Source organism: Archocentrus centrarchus, chromosome 13 (genome assembly GCF_007364275.1).
Source record: "Archocentrus centrarchus isolate MPI-CPG fArcCen1 chromosome 13, fArcCen1, whole genome shotgun sequence".
NCBI classification, from domain to species: Eukaryota; Metazoa; Chordata; class Actinopteri; order Cichliformes; family Cichlidae; genus Archocentrus; species Archocentrus centrarchus.
This window is the reverse complement of record NC_044358.1, coordinates 34,503,957-34,529,535: the sequence shown is the minus strand read 5'-3', so window position 1 is coordinate 34,529,535 and position 25,579 is coordinate 34,503,957. Positions and strand designations below refer to the sequence as shown.

Here is a 25,579-nt window from a genome sequence, read left to right as displayed (position 1 = left end):
TGCGGATTATTAGTTTTGAGATTTTCTGAATTCTAATGTCTCTGAAGGGTTAATAAAGTTTTAAATATATGCTGTCAGAAATTTCATGAAACAACCCTATTATTATCTACGGAACTGACGTACATTGCCGAATAATTAATTGTTTTTAATGCATAACACAGTAAAAGTTTATGCAGCGTTAATGAGCAGAAACCGATTTTTACATTATTTAGTGGCTAAATTGGAGGGGGGAGACTCGTGAGTTGTCCATACATTCAGAGCCAGTGTCCTTCCAGAGATCCCTGGATGCTTCCGGATTGGGAGGCTGCGAGCCGTTTCCGCCGCCATTGCGGATTTTGGACAGAAGATCAGCCATAGCCACTGCTATCCATCGATGCAGTGCACAAAGTATACACAGAAGAGGGGACGTATTTAACATTTTCACCGATATCACCCTTTTGGAAACACGATTACCTACACGGCGTTTTGGCTATTTTAAAACCGTGCTATCGTTTTCACCGACTGGCTCCGACCTACACATTCAGTGAGGAGGTCGTAGCTAGCGCGGTGCCGCTGTTGCTGCTAGCTAGCTAGCTGTACGGCCAGAATTTCAGGACTCCGGAGAAGCTCAAGGAAACTACTATGGCTCAAATTCTGCCTATCCGCTTCCAGGAGCACCTGCAGGTAAATGGTCAAATCTGATAGCTATATGCTCCCTAACATTCTCAGCATCCCTTCATTTCTCGGCTTAAATGTCGTTTTGACAGCTTGCTAGCTAAGCTAACGTTAAGCGTCAATACCCGCAGCAAAATGAATGACCTCCCATCCCCCGTTTAGCCAGCAGCTAATAACTAGCTTCTCAGGCTAGCACCTCATTCATTACACTGATGCTGTCAGCCACGGCTAGGAGGAGAAACTAGTTAACGTTAGTCACCTTTTCTGACCTTGAGTGACTTATTTATTGCATTGTAGGGTTTCACTGATGCACGGTCACATTTACGTTATTTCAGTATAGAGTTAACGTTTGAACGTCGTGAGGCGAGACATTGCAAGCCGCTGACCTGGATAATAACATCATGATATCGTTAGTATAACTGTTTAATGCAGGTATCATATTATTGTCATGTGCCAAGTTAGTAGCCGTAAAGCCACGGTCAGCTGTAGTCTGACTAGACTCTGTGCCATTTGACGTCTTAGAGAAACGTTATGTCACGACAGGCCATTTTTACTGCTGGAGGGAGAGTCAGGTGGTTATTTAGGTTTTTTTTTTTTTTTTTTTTTTTTTTTTAACTGAAATGTAATCCATTCATCGCGTTTTCTGAAGTGAACCAGGAGGTCCGTTCATTCTGCCAAAAGAATACGATTTTTCTCTGTCAAGCTCATTCATATCAGTCATTCGGTACATCTCAGTTTCTGGCTGTAGTGGATGTACGCAGGGTTCCCACAGAAGCCTTAAATCAAAGTTTGACACACGCCCACCCCCAACCAAATCTTTTCATCTTCTTTTTTTTTTTTTTTTTTTTTAAATACTGTGACCCATGCACCTTGGATGACCTTTTGCCAAGCCTCAGTTATTTTGTTAGTGTTTTTACAATTACTGAACGTATAAGTAAAGGCACATAATTTAAATAATCATCCCTGAAATCCCTGACTTTTTACAGCAGGGGTGTCAAACATAAGGCCCAGGGCCCAGAATCACCCGACAAAGGCTCCAGTCGGCCCACTGAATGTCTTTGGAAAATGTGAAGGAGGACATAAATTTAGGATTTTAAACTGTATTTTCATAGATTTTCCTGCTTGTCCTACTGATAAAGACCTCCCCTGCTTGACAGACATCTTTCATTTACAACAACAGGATTTTGTTATCATTTATAAAAACATACTGTTAAAAATTGCACTTCTTTCTCAAGGATTAAATCTGTCGTTAAACTGCTTTACACTGGCAGAAAGGGGTTTTTCACTGGTCCAGCCCGCTTAGGATCAATATGAAATCTTATGTGGCCCATGATATAAAATGAGTTTGACATTCCTATTTTACAGTAAAAAGTGTACTAGAGATGTATCAGTTACAAATTTCTGACACATAAATAATTGTCTCTGTAGCTATTACATATATATATCTTGACCACTGATATTGGTAGATATCTTTACTAACCGATATCGATTACCATAATTATGGTAATGAATCTGTGTTACTTTCCTTAACAGAGGTCGTTAGTTTTCATGTTATTTCTAGCCACTTGAAAAGCAAAATATATTTCATGATTGAGTAAATGAAACCCCAGTTTGAAAATTTAAAAAAAGGTTAAAGATTTTTCACAGTCATGCTGATTTTACCTTTGGTGGAGGGTCAGAATCTCTTTGTCGGGCTTTGGCAGGAAAAACCCTGCATGCACTGATATATCGTTTCTGATATATCGGTGCATCCTTACCTACACTGTACTATATGCCAAGAGCTTCCATTAAAACAGATCTTCTCTTCATATGCCAGCTCCAGAACTTGGGAATCAACCCAGCCAACATTGGATTCAGCACTCTTACAATGGAGTCTGACAAGTTCATCTGTGTACGAGAGAAGGTTGGTGAACAGGCTCAGGTTGTCATCATTGATATGGCTGATCCCAACAACCCCATCCGCCGCCCCATCTCTGCTGACAGCGCCATCATGAACCCTGCCAGCAAAGTTATTGCCCTTAAAGGTAAGCCCCAGGCTTAAATGCACCATAGCACCATTTCCACATAGTGTGCTAGGATTTCAAAGCCCCTGAACTAAAAAGTAAGCAGCTAAAGTTGGCTTGTACCTTGCTATCTTGCTTTTTAAAAAATACACCAGTCCATTTGTGTAAATTTTGTTTGTTTTGTCAGTCAGTTACGTAGCTGTCACAGTCTGCTTTTCATTTTGATGTTCATATGTAGATCACCCCATTTCTGTTTGTCAAAAACAACTAGTAGCTAAAGTGTGTGTATAGAAATAGAAATGTGCTCCATTTAAAATTACAATTTTAGCTCAAGTAGCAGTAGCAGTAGTAAATTGTCATGCTGTCATGAATGCTTTGTCTATTTTGCTTGTTTTTTGCTCTTTTTCATTTCTTACTGCTTTCTTATGTTTGCAGACGGTGAGTTGAATTTTATGTATCATGAGTTGTCAGAGTGATCCTGTATGCACTGTCTTGAAATGTTTGCACAGTACTGAAAGTAATTTAAAAGAGTGCCTGGATTTACAGTAATAACAGTAGGAGAGCATAACAAAATTAAAGACCGTAGCTTGAAGAACCATATCTTTTTTCTTTTCTTGTTCATTTGTTTGTCCCGTTTGCTACACTGTACATATATTTTATATTACAGCTGACCATTTTTAAAACACTACCTCATTTTCATACTGTCCTGAAGTTATTAATAAATAAATAAAAAAAATCTGAACGCTTATAAGCTATACACTTGCATTGGAAAGGTAATAAATTAGCAATGATCCTGCCCACATTTTGTTATTATGTGATAATCATAGACTGCGTGTCTGTGTTGGTAATGTAGTTGAATTGGTGCTGAAAATGCATGTAAATCTGTCTACGTCTTCATTACACGACAACAATAAAACTGCAGCATTCAGTAATACAGTTCCTGAGTTATTTTTAAGCTGTCATTCACAACCTGAAGGCACCCACATTAACACATGAACATCTGACTCAGAAAGATGTCTAAACTGAATCAAAAATTCTATGACTAACAGTCCCAGTAATATATGGAAAGTCAGGTGAATATTCTGAAATGCTAAGATACCTTGGAAAATGGTTAGTAGTAATGTATAACGTGTGTGTGTAGTAAGAGGAAAAAACATGCAGGAAAAAATGATATGGTCATATTAACAGTGGGAAACTGTTGAAAAGGATACTGTGGCAGTAACACAGGGAAATGCACTATTATTGTTAGATGAAAATAACATCAGTTATGAATAAAACAAAAGGCTGACACATATATAAATAAATCTGATAATTAGTTGTTATTAATTAGATTTTTTCCATTTCAAGCTCAAACTTAAGTTTGTTTTTGAATGCAAGAAAACCAGAGAATGCTTAAAACGCTTAAACTGTGATGCCAGCCTCACATATCACAAAAATCTGCTGCTGAGTGTGCAGGTGCAGTTTTGACTGGCTTTCCCCGGGACATTGCAGAGATTAACATCAAATGCTCTGCTTGTCTTTGGGCACTTTCATTGGGAATATACAGCTAGCATCATTCTCACCTTGAAAATACTGACATTTCTGACAGGTTTTCAATAACTATACACATTTTCACACTTTCACTGTGTAGTGCTACTCTGTGTTTTAAATTGTGACGAATTATAATTTTTATTATACCAGAGGATTGGTGATATATGAAACTCGTGGTTCCATATGTGTTCATTACTTAGGGTTCAGGCACACATTTGTATATTGTAGACAAATAACTGATTTGCACTTCATATCTGTCAATGTAGTAATCAGATAGTTTATTTTACAATGCACTATACCCACAGTATTACCCAGAATGTTCAGAAATGCCACTAGACTGTCAGTCATATGCTTTATTAACAAGTTAAATATATGGTTTATTTGTTTTGGGCCAGATTGAGACTAGCGCTTATACCTTTTCCTCCAGTGAGACTGAACTGGAGGAAATGAACCGAATGGGTGTGAGTGCATCTGTCCAGCATCCTTTTCCTCATCACATCTGTTTGTGTGCTTTGTGGTCGTACTAATCTGCATTCAGACATCCCTTATTTTGGGATTAAATTTCAGCGTGAATCCCCTAAGAGCTATAACAACACGACAAGAGTTTCATTTCTTTAGTAGGTTGTGGGTGGCGGGCTCAACACAGGCCATAAAGTCGTCACATCGAGCATGCACTGTGCACCGTGTCATGCTAGTAGACAGGCATCACTTCCTAATTGATCTGCTTTGGGTTGAAAGGATTGGTGGAGAATTGAAATATTGAACCAAAACTGCCTGAAAGGTCACCATTGATCCATCTGAGAAGCAAAGACAGTGTAGTATTGATAGTATTTCCAATCATGCTCTACTGCATGGTACTGCATTAAAAAAAATGCGACCACCTGCAATTACATTAGAATGTTAATAATAAGAATAATAACTGATAATGGAATTTTGGAGTGTTTTAGGGAGCAGAAGACAAATTTAGATATCATTCGCTCAGCTTTTTTTTTTTTTTTTCCTCTCAAGGAAAAAATAATGTAATTCTATATGAACTTCCTACCAATTCACTTCATAAACTAAGAAGCAGCTACCAATAAAGACACTGCTATAAGATAAAGAGTGTGCTGAGTATTGTAAACGATGTAGATGGAGCCACTCTGCTGGAGAAACTACCTCAGGCATCTTCTACATTGTAGTCTTTAATTCTTGTCAACAAATAATAATCATCTATGCTTATGCTGATATGTGTAACAGGCTCACATCGGCTGACTGTTGAGACAGTGAAATTAGATGGGAAAAAGACCAGTTTGAGAGCCGTAAGTTTAAAGCTTTATGTGATAAGGGATTGAGTTACTCCAATCCTCCATTGGCATTGCAAATGAATCTACTTGTTCACACGGATATTTAGGCACCAGCGTGCTGCACCTCATGGAGTTGCTTTGAATTGTGAAAAGAAAAAAAAAAAAAAACTGAGCAACGTTCAGCATTTTATTTTTATTTTTTAGATTGGCTTCCTCTTGCTGTGTTGACCTCGCTGAAACGAATGTGGGAGTTGCATTTTTTGATGCAGTGCTAAGCACAGTCTGTTTCTCAAATTAAAAATTTGCTTCATTGGTGATTTCACATTATCGGGAGGTGTGTGTATTTAGGCGCACCTGAATCTGTTTCACATTAACAGTTTATTGCATCAGATATAACTGAATGCAGATCCACCATTTTAAGTGGTTGCCCTTTTGTTGGTCTTGCCCCTTGTTTTGACACTGGTACTGGCTTTTTGTATGGTCTCAGTGTTACTCCAAAACAACAACAACAAAAAAATACCCAACTACCTGCATTTCCCCTGCAATTGGAATAGGTATACCCAAATGATTTCTTCCTAAACTCAGCTGTGGGTTGTGTGCCGTAGCTTTAGTCACTGGACTGAGTTTTAATGTTACTGTCTGAAATTTTGGAGGGGTGGGTTAGCAGCATCCCAGCATGGCTACATGTTAACCTTGGCTCTAAATATTTTCAGCTGCAAAGACCCTGCAGATCTTTAACATTGAGATGAAGAGCAAGATGAAGGCTCACACGATGACAGATGATGTGACCTTCTGGAAGTGGATCTCCCTCAACACTGTTGCTCTAGTCACAGACAACGCAGTCTACCATTGGAGCATGGAGGGTGACTCTCAACCGATCAAAGTATTCGACCGTCACTCCAGCCTGGCAGGCTGCCAGATCATCAACTACCGCACTGATGCCAAACAGAAGTGGTTGCTGCTCATTGGCATTTCTGCACAGGTAAATTAGCTCAGTTGCTTTATTTTTAATCTAGTATTAAAATTATGTTTGAGCCAAAATATGGTTTCCTAAATAATGTCAAAGTTTTAGCAAATGGCTATTGCTTTAGCAAAGCAGAATTAAACACAGCCTCCAGTCTAACTTGTTGGGTTTCTCTCCTCAGCAAAACCGTGTCGTTGGAGCCATGCAGCTATACTCCGTGGACAGGAAGGTATCTCAGCCTATTGAAGGGCATGCCGCTGGCTTTGCACAGTTCAAGATGGAGGGCAACACTGAGGAATCGACTCTGTTCTGCTTTGCTGTGCGAGGACAGGCAGGAGGAAAAGTAAGAATTATGAGAACCGCAAAAACTGGCAGCTACAAAGTAAAGAGATCAGGATAAAGTCATTTAAGTGAAAATTAAGACCGCATAGAAAAAGTGCTGTATTTGAAAACTCCCATAGGCGTTTGTGGTCTCACTTTGTCTCCTTTTGTCTTGAAATTTTTTTTTTTCTTTTTTCTAGCTCCATATCATTGAAGTTGGGACTCCACCAACTGGGAACCAGCCATTTCCAAAGAAAGCAGTGGATGTTTTCTTTCCTCCAGAAGCCCAGAATGACTTCCCTGTAGCCATGCAGGTACAAAACCTATTTACAGAAAAAGTGGGAACCTGTTTTTGTCACTTGTCTACTAAAGGGTCTTTTGGTTCATACACTTTAAAACTGTTTTTCCCCTTTCTGTACATCTAGATCAGTTCCAAGCAAGATGTAGTCTTTCTCATCACCAAATATGGCTACATCCACCTATATGACCTGGAAACTGGAACTTGCATCTACATGAACAGGATCAGCGGAGAGACCATTTTTGTCACTGCCCCCCATGAGCCTACTGCTGGAATCATTGGAGTGAACAGGAAAGGACAGGTACTCTAATGTACACTAGTGGAATATGTTTTATCTCACAGTTAAACTCAGTGACATCTTACAGATTGCTTCCTTCTTCAACCAATTCTAGAAATTACATCAGGTGTTCAGCTTGTAAACATTTATATAACAGCTCCTAGGTTGAGTCAATAATGCAATGATGAATCAGCCCCTTATTAATTTCCAGTGGAGAGAAGAGCCAGGTTCATTATCAGTATTTCATCTTGGGCTTTCTGCAGGTGAACAGCTATCCACTTTATCCACTATTTTTGATTTTGGATGGAAAATTAGTTAAATTTATGTTTTTGATAGATGTTTGATAAATGAAAGTTGTATTATTTATAATTAAGCTTCTTAGAAAACTATTTTAATATCTGTGAATACATATTGTTTTAGAAGAATGTTCCAAACCTAGTGTTTATTTATAAACCAGTGTGCATGCATGTATAGTAGATTACTTTCCCTGTGGTATGTTGGTATATCAGCATGGAGCCTTGGGTGTGACCTTGACTGAGGAAATCTCTGAAAATATCAGGCTGTGGCAGAATCTTCAGTGTCAGGCAGCATGTGACACTAACAGCAGGTGGCCCCAGCTTGGCCAGGCAGACTACACAGTCTAATCCTGTTATTGCTCTTGGCTCTCACCTGCAGGCCTGGCATACACAGCACAGTGTGTTGCACGCACACACACATATACACACAAAATGTAACACTATACATGACAGTGTTGGGGGTAATCCCTGTATGTAATTTAGGAACGTGACAAATACAAGTCTTATAATGTAATTCTCAAGTCTAATTTTTGCATGCGGACGTGTTTGCAGTGAACTTGATTTCACCAACAGGTACTCTCAGTCTTGTGTTTAGTGCCATTCCAGCTGTTTGTTCTCACCTGTGTGGAGAAGCACATGTGGTGTCTGTCTCCTTTTGGGTGTTTATGTCACCATATACCAAGCTGACTTTAAATTTTGGCGCTCCTTGGTTGGAAGGTATTGTAACTGGACACCTCTGACACAAGCATTACAAATTAAAGTGTGTCATTAAATTGTAAAGGGGCAGTATAACCAAACACTTGTTGTAGGGTTTTTTTTTTTATTATTTTGATTATTTATGCTTGTATAAAGTGGACCTTTTTATATAGGTTTATGTGCTTCAGTGACTCATTCTTCTTTCAGAAATATACAAAATATAAAAACAGTTTGTCATCATAACAAAAAGAAATAAAACATCAATAACCATACAGCCAAAACACTGAAAAATCTTAACTTGGCACAGGGTTGCAGAGTAGGCCTTACCAGGTTTCCTGTTATGCTTTTAAGTTAAATATAATGCCACTTAGTTCTCACTGTTTTAAAAACAAAGTCAACATGTGGCATGTTAGTTACTATGTGAACAGGAAGAACACCTGTTAGCCTGGAGTAATAGATTATCTCAGCCTCACCTGGTTGCCTGAGCCCTGCTGCAGTGAAAGCTGGAGAAGACGGGAGCACTGAAACACAATGAACTGAGGTATTATGAAAACCAAACAGCTTCCAAAGGCAGCTCCTTTCTTGGTCTAAAGTTATTTTGGAATCTCGCTGTTCACTTCATCCCCAATCTGTCTTTATTTTTCTTCCCACCCAGCTGTAGGATTTCCTATCATGCTGTTTGCTAGTGTAATTTTGTAAATGTGCAGTTATTACTGTTAGAAATAGTTAGTGTTATACAAATTGTACACCATTGAGGTTTCCCCGATGCAGACTATTAGTTGCTAATTGTTAATCATTGTCGTATCATATATGTTTAGAACAGCAAGAACAGTGTGTAGTGAATACACGTTCCCTCTTAATATGCTCTGCAGCCAATGATACAACACATTTAAACACCTTGAAAAGCCACAGTGGATATATTTTGTTGTTCAGTTATAGCTCTGTTTGAAAAAATGATCATACCTGAAATTATAACCAGTGTAACAGTACATCCAGCATACCCCATGGTATCAGTATCAGTATTAAACAACAGGCAAAAACAGCAGTGATTTAAAAAGTATAAAATAACATCATATAAATGTAATTTTAAGTGCATATTTGATTGAATATGGAAGTCTAAATCAATTATGTTCATGAAGAGAAAAAATGAAAAAAAAAACTATAGAACATACAGGTCGTCAGGTATTAATTACACATGTTAATCTGCACATTTGGTTTTCCAGGTGTTGTCCGTGTGCGTGGAGGAAGAAAACATCATTCCATACATCACCAATGTGCTCCAGAATCCAGACCTGGCGCTCCGAATGGCTGTGCGCAACAACCTCGCTGGTGCTGAGGAGCTGTTTGCCCGCAAGTTCAACACACTCTTTGCAGCAGGAAATTACTCAGAAGCTGCCAAGGTGGCAGCGAATGCACCCAAGGTACTGCCATTGTGCTTCTGTGCGCTCAGACTTTGTTCACACACGACATACAAGCTCAGACTGTTAAGACTGAGCAGATTTCAGTGGCTTAGTATGATAGTAAATACCAAAGAGAATATGTAGAACAAGTTTATATTTTCCAAAGCTATTTTCCGAAATAGTTTAAAGGGAATACAGCCTGTGTGCTGAATGAATAATGAATCTTTTTGTGTATTGTACTTTGTCTTTGTATTTGTAATGGTCTAAGAAGTTTCCGTCCTGCCTCTCCAGGGTATCCTGCGAACCCCAGACACTATCCGTAGGTTCCAAAGTGTTCCCGCCCAACCAGGCCAGACGTCTCCCTTGCTTCAGTACTTTGGCATCTTGCTGGACCAAGGCCAGCTAAATAAGTTTGAGTCTCTGGAGCTCTGCAGACCTGTCCTTCAGCAGGGCCGAAAGCAGCTGCTAGAGAAATGGCTAAAAGAGGACAAGGTATGTGTTTAGTGTTTGGTTTTATAGTGGATAGTTTTATTTTCAGTATTGTTTGATTTCATCTACCATATCATGGAGAAAAATGTGCTCAGAAAAATAGTCTCTAAAGTCATAGTGTTTAGACTGACTCACTTAATCACATTGATTCCAAAGCAGAATGAAAGCAATGAAACCCCTGTTTTTGTTTTTTGTTTTTTTAGCTTTAAGCATCATGAAAGTGAAGTGCATGGCACATCACTGTTATAGTTTAGGTTATGTCCTTCTAAACCTGATTTATGCTTGTGTTTACAGCTGGAATGTTCTGAGGAGCTTGGAGACTTGGTGAAGTCTGTAGATCCAACTCTCGCCCTCAGCGTCTACCTCAGAGCCAATGTTCCCAATAAGGTCATTCAGTGCTTTGCAGAGACTGGCCAGTTCCAGAAGATTGTCCTCTATGCCAAGAAGGTTTGTGATGACTCAAATGGTAATTAAAAGAGCTTTGGCTGTAATATGTTTGTTTTTCTACATTTTTATATACATCCATCACAGATGGAGAGCACCTTATATGCAGGACTGTTATCCTTAAAGATTTGTCATCCTTGTAGGTGGGCTACACTCCAGACTGGATCTTTTTGCTAAGGAACGTAATGCGGATCAGTCCAGAGCAGGGTCTTCAGTTCTCTCAGATGCTGGTTCAGGATGAAGAGCCACTTGCTGACATTACACAGGTAAAAACATTTCTTTGTTGCACTTGGGTTGGGTGATGCGGCCAAAAGATTCCATGACTATCTTTAAAGTTACAGTTACAATCCACGATCTGAATTACGGTTCTTCCCGTAGATGTAGTTGAGCTCCATCAGTTGATTATATGACTGTGAAAATACACTCCACCTCTGAGATGCGTAGAGACAGAACCGAGGTTCAACATCTGCGATTTCTCTGTTGTTTAATTTTCCAGATTGTTGACGTGTTCATGGAGTACAACCTGATCCAGCAGTGCACGTCCTTCCTACTAGATGCCCTGAAGAACAACAGACCCATGGAGGGACCACTGCAGACGCGCCTCCTCGAAATGAATTTGGTCCATGCACCACAGGTACATAAACATCAGGTCAATACATCAGGTACATCTGTACCTGATGTATTGATGCTAAATGATTTCAACCAACATGGAGTCCCAGTGATCAGTAGGTCTCACCCAAAGCAAAACTCCTGAACTTAAGCTTCTAAGTTGGACTGGTAAAAATCCACATCTGACTGATGTAACTATAGACATTTTTTTTAAATGATCTAAAGCGTGTTTTGTTTTGTTTTGGGGGTTTTTTTGTGAAACTTGGCCCCTAGTTTCCTCAACTTTATTTCCTTTCACCAGCGATCAAATTTTTGCTGTTTACAGAAATTTTTGGATTTCAGTGTCTAAAATGCCTTTGTCCCTGTCTCTGTGTCATTTGTTACAGGTTGCAGATGCCATCTTGGGTAACCAGATGTTCACCCACTATGATCGTGCTCACGTGGCACAACTGTGTGAGAAAGCTGGCCTCCTGCAGAGGGCGCTGGAGCATTATACTGACTTATATGATATTAAACGCGCAGTGGTGCACACACACCTTCTCAACCCTGAGGTACAACTCAGATTGAGTATATAAAATTAATATGATATGACTGTGACTGTGTCTGTAAAATGTATATTAATGTATTTTGATGTTGTGGTGGCTGTGTTTGTATTGGTGATTGTTTTCTATTTATCTTTTCAGTGGTTGGTGAATTTCTTTGGCTCGCTCTCTGTGGAGGATTCTTTGGAGTGTCTGAGGGCAATGTTGTCCGCTAACATCCGTCAGAATCTGCAGATCTGTGTGCAGGTCGCCTCCAAGTACCATGAACAGCTCACTACTCAGGCCCTCACTGAACTGTTTGAGTCATTCAAGAGCTTTGAGGGTTAGTGGGGAAGATGCAGATTTGCATATTTTCTTGTCTTTTCTGTTCAGTCTGAGAAAACAGAAATTCTAAAAAAAGATAACTGGTTTTAGTACTCCTGGTGATTGAGTTTTTTGCCTTGCAGGTTTGTTCTATTTCTTGGGTTCTATCGTGAACTTCAGCCAGGATCCTGAAGTCCACTTCAAATATATTCAAGCTGCCTGCAAAACAGGCCAAATCAAAGAGGTGGAGAGAATCTGCAGAGAAAGCAATTGCTACGACCCTGAACGTGTGAAGAACTTCCTCAAGGTCAGAAGTGGGCAGTACAGAAAACATTTATGTCTCTAAAGCAAACCTACAATTTTATCTAACATCACTTATTGTTTTTGTTCCTTAACAGGAAGCCAAGCTTACTGACCAGCTGCCTTTAATCATTGTGTGTGACCGCTTTGATTTCGTCCACGATCTTGTCCTGTACCTGTACCGCAACAGCTTGCAGAAATACATTGAGATCTACGTGCAGAAGGTACATTACTGCACCCAGAAGAGTAAATAAAAGTCAACCTACATGCTTTTAAAAAAAAATCACATTTCAAAACCCTGACTGATTTGAAACTTCATGCTTTAACTTATTTATTCTCTTCCCATCCAGCTGAACTTATATACTTTTATTGGTCTGCCTCTCTCTGCTCAAACTGTGGTTGTGCATTTGTTTTTACCTTGATGGAAATGTCAGCTTTTCCTGATCATATATTCCAGGTGAACCCAAGCCGTCTGCCAGTGGTCATTGGCGGATTATTGGATGTGGACTGTGCTGAAGATGTGATTAAGAACCTGATCATGGTGGTGAGGGGACAGTTCTCCACAGATGAGCTGGTTGCTGAAGTGGAGAAAAGAAATCGGTGAGAACCAACAGAACTATTTAATGTGCACAGCAAAAGAAGTCTCACTGCCTCAGCCATCTAACTCAAACTGTAGCGTTAAACTGGTCCTTTCTTTTTGTGATAGTCTTTCAAAACCTGTCATATTCTTACTGTGCTTCTTTCTCCAGTTTGAAATTGTTGCTGCCTTGGCTGGAGGCTCGTATTCACGAAGGTTGTGAGGAGCCTGCAACCCACAATGCTTTGGCCAAGATCTACATCGACAGCAACAACAACCCCGAGCGCTTCTTGAGGGAGAACCCCTACTACGACAGCCGTGTGGTGGGCAAGTACTGTGAAAAGAGAGACCCCCATCTTGCCTGTGTGGCTTATGAAAGAGGACAGTGTGACCAGGAACTCATCCATGTGAGTTTAAAAACAAATCATTTTAGCTGGAAGGTGAAAGTCCGGGGAATTAGTAAAGAAGTTTCTTGCTCTGTGTTTCATGTGAAATGCTTTATTTCTAAATATTTTTGTTCTGCTTCAGGTGTGCAATGAGAACTCACTGTTCAAGAGTCTGTCCCGCTACCTTGTACGCCGCAAGAACCCAGAGCTGTGGGCAAGTGTGCTGTTGGAGACCAACCACTACAGAAGACCACTCATTGACCAGGTCTGACTCTGTAGCATCTCTGATACTAAATTATGCCACATAAACCAATTTATTGTCAAAAGTTACCAGCCTGTAATACTACATTAGCCTCCATACTGTAAACAAGCAAACATCCGCTGATCATGTCTGTTGTTGGTCTCTGCTGCAGGTTGTCCAGACAGCCTTATCAGAGACCCAGGATCCAGAGGAGGTGTCTGTCACAGTCAAGGCCTTCATGACCGCCGACCTTCCTAATGAGCTCATTGAGCTTTTGGAAAAGATTGTGCTGGATAATTCCGTCTTTAGTGAGCACAGGTAAAAGAGTCTGACCTCAGTATGTAATGTTGTCCTTCATTTAAACATTAAACATTCATAAACATTCATTTTAGCCTGCATATCAAAGATTTAGAAAGAAGTCAGTCAACTGCTCACAATTGTTGTTCCAGTGATGAACACTGAATTAGCAAATAATTTAATATATTTAATAAGGCATTCAGTGAAAACCTCCTGTCTTTCTCATTTCAGAAACCTTCAGAATCTCCTCATTCTGACTGCCATTAAAGCTGATCGGACACGTGTCATGGAGTACATTAACCGTCTGGATAACTACGATGCCCCAGACATTGCAAATATTGCCATCAGCAATGAGCTGTTTGAGGAGGCCTTTGCTATTTTTAGGAAATTTGATGTCAACACTTCTGCTGTGCAGGTGCGTGCTTTCCTTATCAACTATAACTTGTTTGCTTTTAAACATCTTGTTTTGTGCTTACCCAGAGCCTGGCAATAGCCCCCACAATTTTGCAGTTAGTGTTGATGTTCAGCGATCTGAGTGTTTTCTCATGTCCAGGTCCTGATTGAACACATTGGCAACCTGGACAGAGCTTATGAATTCGCTGAGCGCTGCAATGAGCCCCCAGTTTGGAGTCAGCTGGCAAAGGCGCAGCTTCAGAAGGGCTTGGTGAAAGAAGCCATTGACTCTTACATCAAGGCCGATGACCCATCTGCTTACATGGAGGTGGGGCAAGCTGCAGCCCAAAGCGGTAAGCTGAGCTTTTATCTATCAGTTTAACTTTTTTTTCTAAGATTTAAAGAACTTTATCATTTACTGTTTTATTTAATCAAGACACTTTAATTGTGTAATGTTAAATATGTAATAGCTTGCTGTATTCATGAAGCTTATGGTAGTTAATTTTTGTGTGCAGGAAACTGGGAGGACCTGGTGAAGTTCCTGCAGATGGCTCGTAAGAAAGCCCGCGAGTCATATGTTGAGACAGAGTTGATCTTTGCCCTGGCCAAGACCAACCGCTTGGCCGAGCTGGAAGAGTTCATCAACGGACCCAATAATGCTCACATTCAGCAAGTAGGTCCTGGGAGTTACAGCAGTTACCACTTAATTCTTTTCCACCTGTTTACAGTTACAGCTACTTAGCTGTTGTTACTTATTTTGTCCATCTTCTGTAAGGTGGGTGATCGTTGCTATGATGACAAGATGTACGAGGCAGCCAAACTGCTTTACAACAACGTGTCAAACTTTGGGCGTCTGGCCTCCACTCTGGTGCACCTGGGAGAATACCAGGCAGCTGTGGATGGAGCCCGCAAGGCTAACAGCACCCGCACCTGGAAGGAGGTGATATCAGTTTTATTTAAATTTACTTTCTCTCTCTCCCTCTCTTTCTTTCTTCTTCTTTTTTTTTTATTTTTTTTTTTTTTTGCAGATAGCAAGTTTCCTTTTATTTAAACATGAACTCTCTGTACTGGCCTGTTTTTAACAAGTGTTGGTTTTTGTTTTGCTTTTTTCCCCTTTCTGCTCTTCCAGGTGTGTTTTGCTTGTGTAGATGGGAAGGAGTTCCGTCTCGCCCAGATGTGTGGCCTGCATATTGTTGTCCATGCTGATGAACTGGAGGAGCTCATCAACTACTACCAAGTATGTGGGACACCTGTGGGCCAAACATAGAACCGTTGTTATGAATGATAAGTAGCTAAGCATGTGTACTATAAAGAATCTGGCATAAATATAAGAGCAAACCACCTTTTCTTTTGTGTTGTCCGTGTTAATAACAGCAATGCTCACTGAAACCTTTGATTTGAAATGAATCAGTCAGTTGAGCCAAAGGATAGTAGGGTTTTTCAGTTTTCCTGAGCTTACAAATTGTTTTGTGGCACCTCATGTCAGTACACTGTGTCTGCAAACATGAGTGTTGTTTAAGGGCTTCAAAATAACTTATCAAATTGTGTAGAGGAGAGAGATTAAGGGATATAGTAGTGTCACTAAGTCTGTTTGTGTCCTCTAGGACCGTGGTTACTTTGAGGAGCTGATCACCATGCTGGAGGCTGCCCTGGGGCTGGAGCGTGCTCACATGGGTATGTTCACTGAGCTGGCCATCCTCTACTCCAAATTCAAACCCCAGAAGATGAGGGAACACCTGGAGCTCTTCTGGTCTCGTGTCAACATTCCAAAGGTGGGTGTGAGAAACAGATTCATTATAAACTTTGCAGTCAGGCTTTATAGTGGGATCATGTATTGACTGGAATCTGACACTATGCATTACAATACAGGGGCTGCGATGCTGTATATTGTTGTTAGTTTTTTTTAACTTTAAAGTGTCATAGCATAAAGAACATATCACTATATATGTATAGAGTTATGATTAAAAAGAAGTCAACTATTTAAAATACTCAGAACAGCAGAATTCAGACCTATCACAGTTTCTGTAACATCCAGAAACGCTGCATTACTTTTTATACGGTCTCGGCAATGGAGTAAATATTTTTCTAAATCTGTTTAATTTTTAAAACTGTTCATTCTCAAATGTATCTTTTTTTTTTTTTTTTACACCACTACATAGGCTTTAAAGGACAAGGTTTTACAAAGTTATTTTTGAGTTTATGAACTAACTTGTGTGTCTGTATCAGGTTCTCAGAGCAGCTGAGCAGGCCCACCTCTGGGCAGAACTGGTGTTCCTCTATGACAAATATGAGGAATATGACAATGCCATCATCACCATGATGAACCACCCATCTGATGCCTGGAAGGAAAGCCAGTTCAAAGACATTGTCACCAAGGTAAAAAAAAAAACACAGCATGAAAGTGTTATTCGTGCTATCAATTTCTTCTACTGACAGCAGTACCGGCACAGTGCTGCCCCTTTTTTTTTTTTTTTTTTTTTTTTCCCCAAATGTAGAAATCGCTGAATGTGAATATGGTGTGTTTCTCATAGGTGGCCAATGTTGAGCTGTACTACAAGGCCACCCAGTTTTATCTGGAGTACAAACCATTGCTGCTGAACGACCTACTCATTGTCCTTTCTCCAAGACTGGATCACACACGTGCTGTCAACTTCTTTAGCAAGGTCATTATTATTTTCTTTGACTGTTTCAAATGAAAAGATCAAGTTGAATCATTCTGAGGATCACTCAGATTCAGTTTTGCCTCACTGAAAAATGATGAACTCCCAGTGGCACTCATGATATTTAATCTGGCTCTTTGTTCAGGTGAAACAGCTGCCTCTGGTTAAGCCTTACCTAAGGTCTGTCCAGAATCACAACAACAAGTCAGTGAATGAAGCCCTTAACAACCTCTTCATCATTGAGGAAGATTATGCGGTATGGATTCATATTTGTTAGTTGGGTCTCATAACCAATAGTGTGCTTTTGATGTTGATGTAAGATAGAACCTTTTTGTCATTTTTAATTATAGCTAGCACACATTAAAAAACATTGCAGTTGTTCCAGATGTTCCATTTTCAGTTTTATCTTGTAATCACCTTTCTCTGTTACCCAGGCACTGCGCACATCCATCGACGCTTACGACAACTTCGACAACATCTCGCTCGCCCAGAGCCTGGAGAAGCATGAGCTGATTGAATTCAGAAGGATCGCAGCCTATCTTTTTAAAGGCAACAACCGCTGGAAACAGAGTGTCGAGCTCTGCAAGAAGGACAAGCTCTATAAGGTGCATGGGCATTAAAATAAGAAATAAGTTGCAGGAGAGATGCACATTTTTCAAAACAATGTAAATCGAAATTTTACATTTTCCCCTGGAAACCAGCTGGCAGATGTGTCAGTTTATTGACCTGTTCTTGTGCTCTTATTTCTGCAGGATGCCATGCAGTATGCATCAGAGTCCAAAGACACAGAGCTGGCAGAGGAGCTCCTAGCTTGGTTCTTGAAGGAAGACAAGAAAGAGTGTTTTGCTGCCTGCCTATTCACCTGCTATGACCTGCTGCGGCCCGACGTGGTACTGGAGACTGCCTGGCGACACAACATCATGGACTTCTCCATGCCATACTTCATCCAGGTCATGAGGGAGTATCTCTCTAAGGTGGGTTGGCCAGAGGCAATGAGGATCAAGGATCCAGACAAAGTAAATAGCTTTATGAGAAGGCCTCTAAAGAGAGAAAGGCAACTAATGTTATAGACCCCTTTTTGCAAAGTCACCAAAGTAAAGTTGTGGTCAGAAATTTACATACATTCATCATGGGCATGAATGTCATGGGAATTTTGGGCTTTTAAGGATTTCTTCAACCTGCTCTTTTTCCAGGGTGGAATGATTGTAGTTGAAGTTTCAATTTATTTTGGATTTTCTCTAATCCACACAGGGTCAAAATTATACATAATGGCTCCAATATATATACATACACCCCCACTAAAATTTGGTTAAATATCCCTTAGCACCTCCACCAGATGCTTTTGGTAGCCATCAACAAGCTTCTGGCATAATCTGGCTGGATATTTGACCATTCGTTTTGACAGAAATGTTGGAGTTCATTTAAATTGGTTGATTTCCCTGATGCAGATTTTCAGTAGGGTTGAGGTTGGGAAGGCCATTCTAGAAGCTTAATGTTAACCTGCTTTATTCCAAAACCAGTTCTGATGTGTGTTTGGGATCATTGCTCTGTTGGAACACCCAACTGTGTCTTAAGTTTCAACCATCTAGCTGTTGATTTGAGGTGAAGTTGAAGAATTTGGAGGTAGTTCTCCTTCATTATTCCATTCACTTTGTGGAATGTACCAGTACCACTGACAGCAAAACAGCCCCAGAGCATGATGCTACCACCACCGTGCTTGACAGCTCGTACAGTGTTCTCAGGTTTGAAAGCCTCACCTTTACTCCTCCAAATATGCCTCTAATCATTGTAGCCAAATAACTCGATTTCTGTGTTGTCTGACCAAAAACATTTCTCCAGAAGGCATTTGACTTGTCGATTTTTGGAGCAGGGGCTTCTTTCTTGGTTGGTTGGTTGGTTGGTCGGTCGGTCCTGAACATCTTAGCCACTTTGCCTCATCTGACGGTGACAGTTAGTCTTCTTCCAGACCATTTCCAAGGTCTGGTAGAATACCTATACAGTTTGATTTGATGACCCTGGAATCTGCAGTTGTTGAGAAATGGCTCTAAGAGACTTATGTAAATCTACAGTTCTTCTTAGATTATTACTGAATTCCTTGGACTTTCCCATTGTTCTGAGTATTGGTCAATCCAATGGTAAATGGTAACTAGTTCTTATATAGCGCTTTTCTACTCAGTATGAGCACTCAAAGCGCTTATACAACCTGTGCATTCACCCATGCACTCCCATTCATACAAGCACTTCCATTTTTACGAAGCTAAGTGCTTTTTAATTAACTAACATTCACACGCATTCATACTCCGACAGAACGGTCGGAGAGCAACTTGGGGTTAAGTATCGTGCCCAAGGATACATTGGCATGTAGCCTGGAGTAGCCAGGATTCGAACCGCTGACCTTCCGATCAGTAGGTGACCTGCTCTACCTACTGAGCTACAGCCACCCCCAAATGAGTGTTGTCAAATAAATCCTTCTTATGCAGGCAAGGAGAAAGTACCAGTTGTCATCAGTCGTGATCACTAATAAGATCCTAATAGTCCTTGGCCTTTTCAAGTTAAAAAGACACTGTAGAGCCTTCAGCACCACTTATTAAAAGATTTAAGCGATATAAGATTTAAGTATATGCACATAGTTGAGCCTGTATGTATAATTTTGACCCTGTGTGGATTAGAGAAAATTCAAGATAAATGAAAACTTGTGCACCCAAATCTTATTTTTTTAAAGTCATTAAAATGTATGCTGTACAATCATTCCACCCTGGAAAAAGAACAGTTCAAAGAAATTATTAAAAGCCCAAAATTACAATGACATTCATGCCCATCATGAGTGTGTGTAAACTTCTGACCACAGCTATGTAAGAAGATGCATTGATGTTCCTTCTGCTTTTAGGTTTTAAAACTTGTGAAATAGTTTTTGCAAATGAGTCCCATCCTCTCTGCAGCCATCTGTGGAAGACCAACAAAAATCTTCAGAAATCTTTTCTCTGATAAATTCCCAGGATTTCCATCCATCTGTTACAAGAAACAGTAGCAGCAGCTAAAATGTGTTTGCAAATACTGTTTAACTATAAACAGTATGATGCCGTTAAAGCCCCCCCCCCCACCCCTCGCCAGTACTGCCAGTTCTTTCCTCCATTCATGCTCATCTTCCTTTGCATCTGTCAGTCACCATGTGTCATCACTGGTGTTTTCCTTTTCATTTGGGTTCCCATCTATTTAAGCTGCTTTTCCATACAAATGTGTTACAGAGGAGATTCATAGCTGCTGTGTGACTCATTATGCCATTTATCTCTGTTACATGGTGAAAAAAAACAAACAAAAACCACCTGATGCTTTCATAACAGCCCACAGACCTGAGTGAAGCATTTATACATTTATGTTCCAGTCTTTGAGTACACCTTCAAAATAATTCAGTCTGTTATTTAAGCTGTTAGATACACAAGTGATTGTATCAAGTTAAATGAAGTAATTGTCTACTTAGGTCTTTTTTTGTTTGTTTGTTGTTTTGTTTTTAAGGTGTTTGTGCATAATGTAGCTCGATTTAGTTAACATCTGTAATTTTGTCTTGATACTAGTCTAAGAAACAAGGTGCAAGTTCACAGTAGCACGTTTAATCTCAAGTGTGCATTTGTATCAAAAGTGGCGTTAATTACCCGCATCACTCTTAGGATTTTTGTATTTCTTCTTTAAGTGACAAGTCCTCTGTTTCCTCTCTCTCTCTCTTTCTCGCTCTCTCTCTCTCACTTTCTATTTTGGGAGACTCCCATTTGTTTTTTCCTCCTTAAGTTGCTTCTCTGAATTTCCTTTCCAGGTTGATGCGATAAAGGAAAAGGTGAAAGTCGAATCCATTTTTTAATCATTCTTTTTGACCCTCTCCCCTGTCCTGTAGCCTGTAGTTTGGAGAAGTGAAACTAGTACAAACTGCATGTCCCCCTCCCCTCCCCATGTCACTCTGCCGCTTCTGACTGTAAATTCCACATCTCCACTAGACCACCTACCAACCCACAAAACTCCAGAGCGGGGACTCTTCACACGCATCCCTCAAGAGTCCTGATTGGCTTGCTGGTGTGTGTCAGTGACAGCTTGAGTTTTGCCTCAGGCCAGGAATCGCTGAAATGATTACTGAATTGGACACATAACTAATAACTAAATTCATATTAAGTGCTGATGAGACATTATGACACTTCAACAATAATTTATTGAAGTTGTGTTACAGCAGCCTGCCGATATTTGCTTGGGCATATCAATTAGCTCTGTTCGTAACTAAAACTTGCCAGCATCGATCATCTCTGTTGGGCTTTATGCAAATAATACTTTTAATTTGTAAGATAGCAGTCTGTCTGTTAGTGTTAATTTGTCCCACTTAAACTTGCAGTAATGATTATTTGTTTTATTTGGCTATGGTTGCAGCAGGATGCAAACTGTAAACACGTCTTTAACATGTTATTGTCTTTTAACCTGGAAAATTTGGCCACCACCTGCAACTGAAAGTACTTTCAGAGTCTCTCAGTAATTCTGTCAGTCTGCCACTAAGAGCAAGCCCTTTCACATATTTATATCAAATGTGCAACTGAGCCGTTGCCTGAAGCCAGCATGCTCATCAGCTCTCCTTGGCTGTGTGTGAATAGTGCCACTCTGCTTAGCTCCCCCACCTGCTGTGGTCAGGTCTTTTTTATAGATAAATTCTGATGTTTTATTGTCTTGTACCACTGCTCAGCTGCACTCTACTGCTAGCCATACAAACTTTAGTTCAGGAAGCATATGTCTTCACACTGTAGATGTTATAGCTCTTAATTATCTATTTATATCAAATATTGTGTTGTTTTTTGTTTTTTTTCCAACAGTGGTGCAGTAGCAGAGACTGCAGCTGAGTGTAATTTTAGCAATAGAGGAGCCACATAGGCTTTTTTCTTTTTTTTTAATGAAATATTTCTTTATATTTTTTTTTCTCTGTCTGTCTGTACTTATTTCAGTGCTTTAGTCAAAATATAGGCACTAAAAACCATAAACATTAGTTGGTTACATGCATTTAAAGAGGGGTGAATTTTCCTACAGTATGTTTTCCTGCGTATTTTTGCAAAGTGAGGTCTCTTTGAGTGACAAGATGCTTGCGTGTGTAAGGGCAGAAAATATGTACTATGGATTTATCCGTTGGGCAAAACGAATACCAAACTTGCGAAACAACAAGCATGCACCCCCCCGCCCTTGGTAGCATCAGTTGATCTCAGGCCAGGCTAAGAGACATCATTGTTGGCTGTGCCTGCTTCTGGAAACCTTGAACTGGCTGTACAAAACCATCCCCTCCACCCTGTCGTTCACACTCCCTCCACTTTGGCTCTCTGCTTCTCTGTCTTTCTCTCATGCACTCCTCAAGAAATAAATGACTAAACTGCTGCTTCAGCATGTCTCTAAAGCCTTCTCTTCTCAAATAAATCTACACTTGTCTTAAAACGGCCTGCTTAACCAGATTTACTGATTGTACTAGTAAACCAGACAGTATGTAGAGAACTGAACCCAAAACCACCTTAAGAGGAGATCCACGCCTGTGCATCATTTAGCACCATCTTAAGCGTATTTCATCAATATTGCACGCTAGCATAGCTGAGAGCACTGAGGATAATATCTGAAGCTTTCTGCTGGCTGCTTAATTCTCTGAATGGTTTTCACTGTCTTTTGTCCTTTGACTGTCATTGTCTGCCTCTGAGCTGCTGAGCAAATAATAAAGCATCAAAGAAAAAAATAATAGAGAGCTTTAGCAAGTTGATTCTCAAGGCTTTTATGTGTTTTATAGAGCTGTTTGCACCCAGGCAGTGATTTAAAGATGGGATATGCAGCATATTAGTATCACTGGACAGTAAATAACATTGAAGTGAACTGAGTGAATCAGGCCGAGTCACATCCTCCAGGCTTTGTTTTCAGGCTTTAAAAAATGTAGCTTAAAGCCTGAAAAGTCAACGAGGCTTTGATCAGTCACACCTGTTTAATAATAATATAAGGTGAGTAGTATTTATATAAAAAAAAAAAAAAATAGGAAGACCTTCAATGCATGATGGGAGGGAGGAGGGGTCATCGTTTCTATTTACCTTTTTATTATTTTGTTTTATTACTTTGGGCCTATATAAATTTTGTGACAATTTTTTTTTTATGATTAGTTTTACTTTCATTTACTTTCAGTTTTATAAATTTGCAATTGCACTTCTCAACCACAGATTCAGATTGTGTGATATGTTCTGGATTTGGACAAAATAAGCCTTTTGATGTCATCAACATTACTATTTTTGACTATTTTGTTACTCTGTAAACGATATTGTTAGTCCAGTGATGAATACTCAGTATAGTTGTGGTCTGCAAAGAGATGGAAGTGTAACAGAAGAAAACCCTGAACATTAGGGTGTTTGCACTGGTGCAGGGTGGGTTCTCTACATACTCACACTTTTTCAACATGCTAGAGTAGATGTTTTGGGTGGCTGGATGGTGGGACCATTATTACCCAGTAGCTGTTTGTCTTTGTTTCCCCTCCTTATTCCCTAATTTGTTTCACAGTAAGTGGATGTCCATAAGGTAGACTGCTGTATAGCACTAGCTCTCTAGTTGTAGTTACTCCTCTTAGGCTTCTTAGTAAGGCCTGCTTCCTGCAGCCTGTTTTTATTTAAATCTGGACTCTAATCGTCTTCGCCTGTCAGGAATGGTCCCATCCGTCAGCCAGTGAAATAACCCAGAGGTCAGTTTTTACAAACCCTTGCTCTTCAAGAGCCCCATCATCTTCAGTTTAACTGAAGTCTGACACGGTCCCTGTCGTCGTGTGCTCCACAGGTGGACAAACTCGAAGCTTCCGAGTCTCTGAGGAAACAGGAAGAGCAGGCTACAGAGTCGCAACCCATTGTTTACGGTAATAATAATTAAAAAAAAAGAGGGGGGAAAAAAAAAAGGCCACATCAGATCAAAATTACATCACCGTAATCCTTTTTGAGGATTGATTAGATGCTTTGTTTTTAAGTGCTCCTCTTGATGTTCTCTTGCAGGCACACCCCAGCTTATGCTCACAGCAGGGCCCAACGTAGCCGTGCCTCCTCAGCAGCCCTACGGCTACGGCTACACAGCAGCACCGGGCTACGCCCAGCCGCCACAGACCGCCTTCGGATACGGCATGTGAACACCCAACGACCCCCCCCCCCCCCCCCCCCCAACTTGACCCAACACTTTCCTTCCATCTGTCCTCCCTTCTTTGTGTTCCTCACCAGCTTCCCATGGTCTTCTACTCACAACAGAGGCCACAAGCAAGCAACAGCCCACTCTCATTTTGAGCACTATTTTTTTATTATGTTGTCCTGTTCCAAGAGAAAACATTTAACTGCATCGAAGGACTTTTATTTGTATTGTTTGCAAGAAATTGGACCACATTTGTTTTTTTTCACATTCCATATTTATGACTACTTATTTAGATATTTTTTGTGTGGCTTTTTTTTTTTCTTGTTATATTTTTATTGTTTTATGGAGAAGTGGACTTGCTCAAGCTCAGCAATGAACCTTTGACGTAGGTGGAGGAGCATTGGATTTTGCACTCATGAAGAAATTAATGTTGAAGAGCTCTTACTTTTGATGTACTGAACATGTGAACAGCTTACATTGTCTCGTTTGTCTGTATAATGCATTTCATCGTTGTATATTCTGAGGAAAAAAGGTTACATATAATGAACATATATTGCCATTTCAATGGCTATAGCTAGCGACACTAAGTAATGATAGTATATTCTGCACAGGCGTGTAGCTTTATGGAGTTTTAAATGCATACAGACGTATGTCACTGTGTGACTGAGTGTGTGTGTGTGTGTGTGTGTGTGTGTGTGTGTGTGTGTGTGTGTGTGTGTGAGAGTGAGACATAAAGGTCTGAATAAGAATTTTAACCCCTCTCCTCCCAGCTTGTACTGGGCTACTCCACTCCACCCACCTAGATATTAGCTCTCTTTCATTAGCTCCATGTATTAAGGTGACCTCTTGTGCTGTGTACAGTGCTTGTGTGAGACTGTATCTGTGTATGTGCAAGGACGGGACCACGGCGACCAATCCCCAGGGCCCTTAACCGTACCATGTGTATGTATTTACTCTGAACCCTTCTTCGTGCTGAGGTCCGTGTATGCCAGGTGTTGTGGTGTTTCCCTCGGTCACCATTACTTTTTTTTTTTTTTCCTCCTTGCGTGTACAGATGTGAAGAATTGAAAACGTTTAGATGGAGACCCCCCCACCTCTCTGTTGTTGACCCCCCTCCCCTGTCTTGTTACCTCACTTGTTAATGCTTAGTGGCAAGAACAAAAAGTGGCAGATGAAGACAGGCTGGTGGAACTTTTAGTGTTCTAATGACAGATTGATTAGCTCCATAAACACTCCTGTAGGTTGTGTGTTTAGATGGTTACGATGAAGAAATCTAAGTCTCCATACATCCAGTTCTTTGTAAAGAATGGTCTGAAATAAGAGCTTGTTATTTACCTTGATGTACTTAACTTCCTTACATGCTTTAAGCTGTGTGTGTATAAAGTGTCATCCTAACCCTAACATAAGTTGAATTCCTTTCTGTTGTCATGCATATTAATAAAGGGGATCTGTCATTGATAAGTGGAAGAA

At 40.2% G+C, this 25,579-nt stretch overlaps 1 protein-coding gene across 5 annotated transcripts; it reads left to right on the top strand.

Moving 5' to 3' along the window:
• Positions 1-282: 282 nt before the first annotated feature.
• On the top strand, positions 283-25,567 carry LOC115790276 (clathrin heavy chain 1-like). Of its 5 annotated transcripts, XM_030744069.1 has the most exons (35): positions 283-663; positions 2,471-2,678; positions 3,093-3,095; positions 6,184-6,452; positions 6,616-6,777; positions 6,956-7,069; positions 7,181-7,354; positions 9,546-9,743; positions 10,014-10,214; positions 10,506-10,658; positions 10,799-10,921; positions 11,152-11,289; positions 11,651-11,815; positions 11,948-12,128; positions 12,253-12,416; positions 12,508-12,633; positions 12,867-13,009; positions 13,159-13,393; positions 13,515-13,637; positions 13,786-13,931; positions 14,142-14,325; positions 14,464-14,656; positions 14,819-14,976; positions 15,079-15,243; positions 15,433-15,540; positions 15,908-16,075; positions 16,530-16,679; positions 16,835-16,966; positions 17,109-17,219; positions 17,398-17,568; positions 17,716-17,937; positions 20,772-20,792; positions 23,644-23,681; positions 23,774-23,849; positions 23,983-24,125. In XM_030744069.1, exons 1-34 carry the CDS (start codon positions 622-624, stop codon positions 23,802-23,804), a joined length of 4,920 nt encoding a protein of 1,639 aa, XP_030599929.1. In that variant the 5' UTR covers positions 283-621; the 3' UTR covers positions 23,805-23,849; positions 23,983-24,125. The 5 variants fall into 5 exon arrangements, with proteins under 5 accessions (XP_030599929.1, XP_030599925.1, XP_030599926.1 ...); XM_030744065.1 differs by lacking the exon at positions 23,644-23,681 and having other exon boundaries at positions 23,983-25,567; XM_030744066.1 differs by lacking the exons at positions 3,093-3,095; positions 23,644-23,681 and having other exon boundaries at positions 23,983-25,567.
• Positions 25,568-25,579: the final 12 nt, after the last annotated feature.

Excerpts from the sequence above, each read along its gene's own strand:
- LOC115790276 (XM_030744065.1), top strand. The coding sequence starts at position 622 with ATGGCTCAAATTCTGCCTATCCGCTTCCAGGAGCACCTGCAG. Across the intron at positions 13,932-14,141 it reads TCCGTCTTTAGTGAGCACAG|AAACCTTCAGAATCTCCTCA; the intron begins GTAAAAGAGTCT and ends TTCTCATTTCAG. Across the intron at positions 14,326-14,463 it reads TCAACACTTCTGCTGTGCAG|GTCCTGATTGAACACATTGG; the intron begins GTGCGTGCTTTC and ends TCTCATGTCCAG.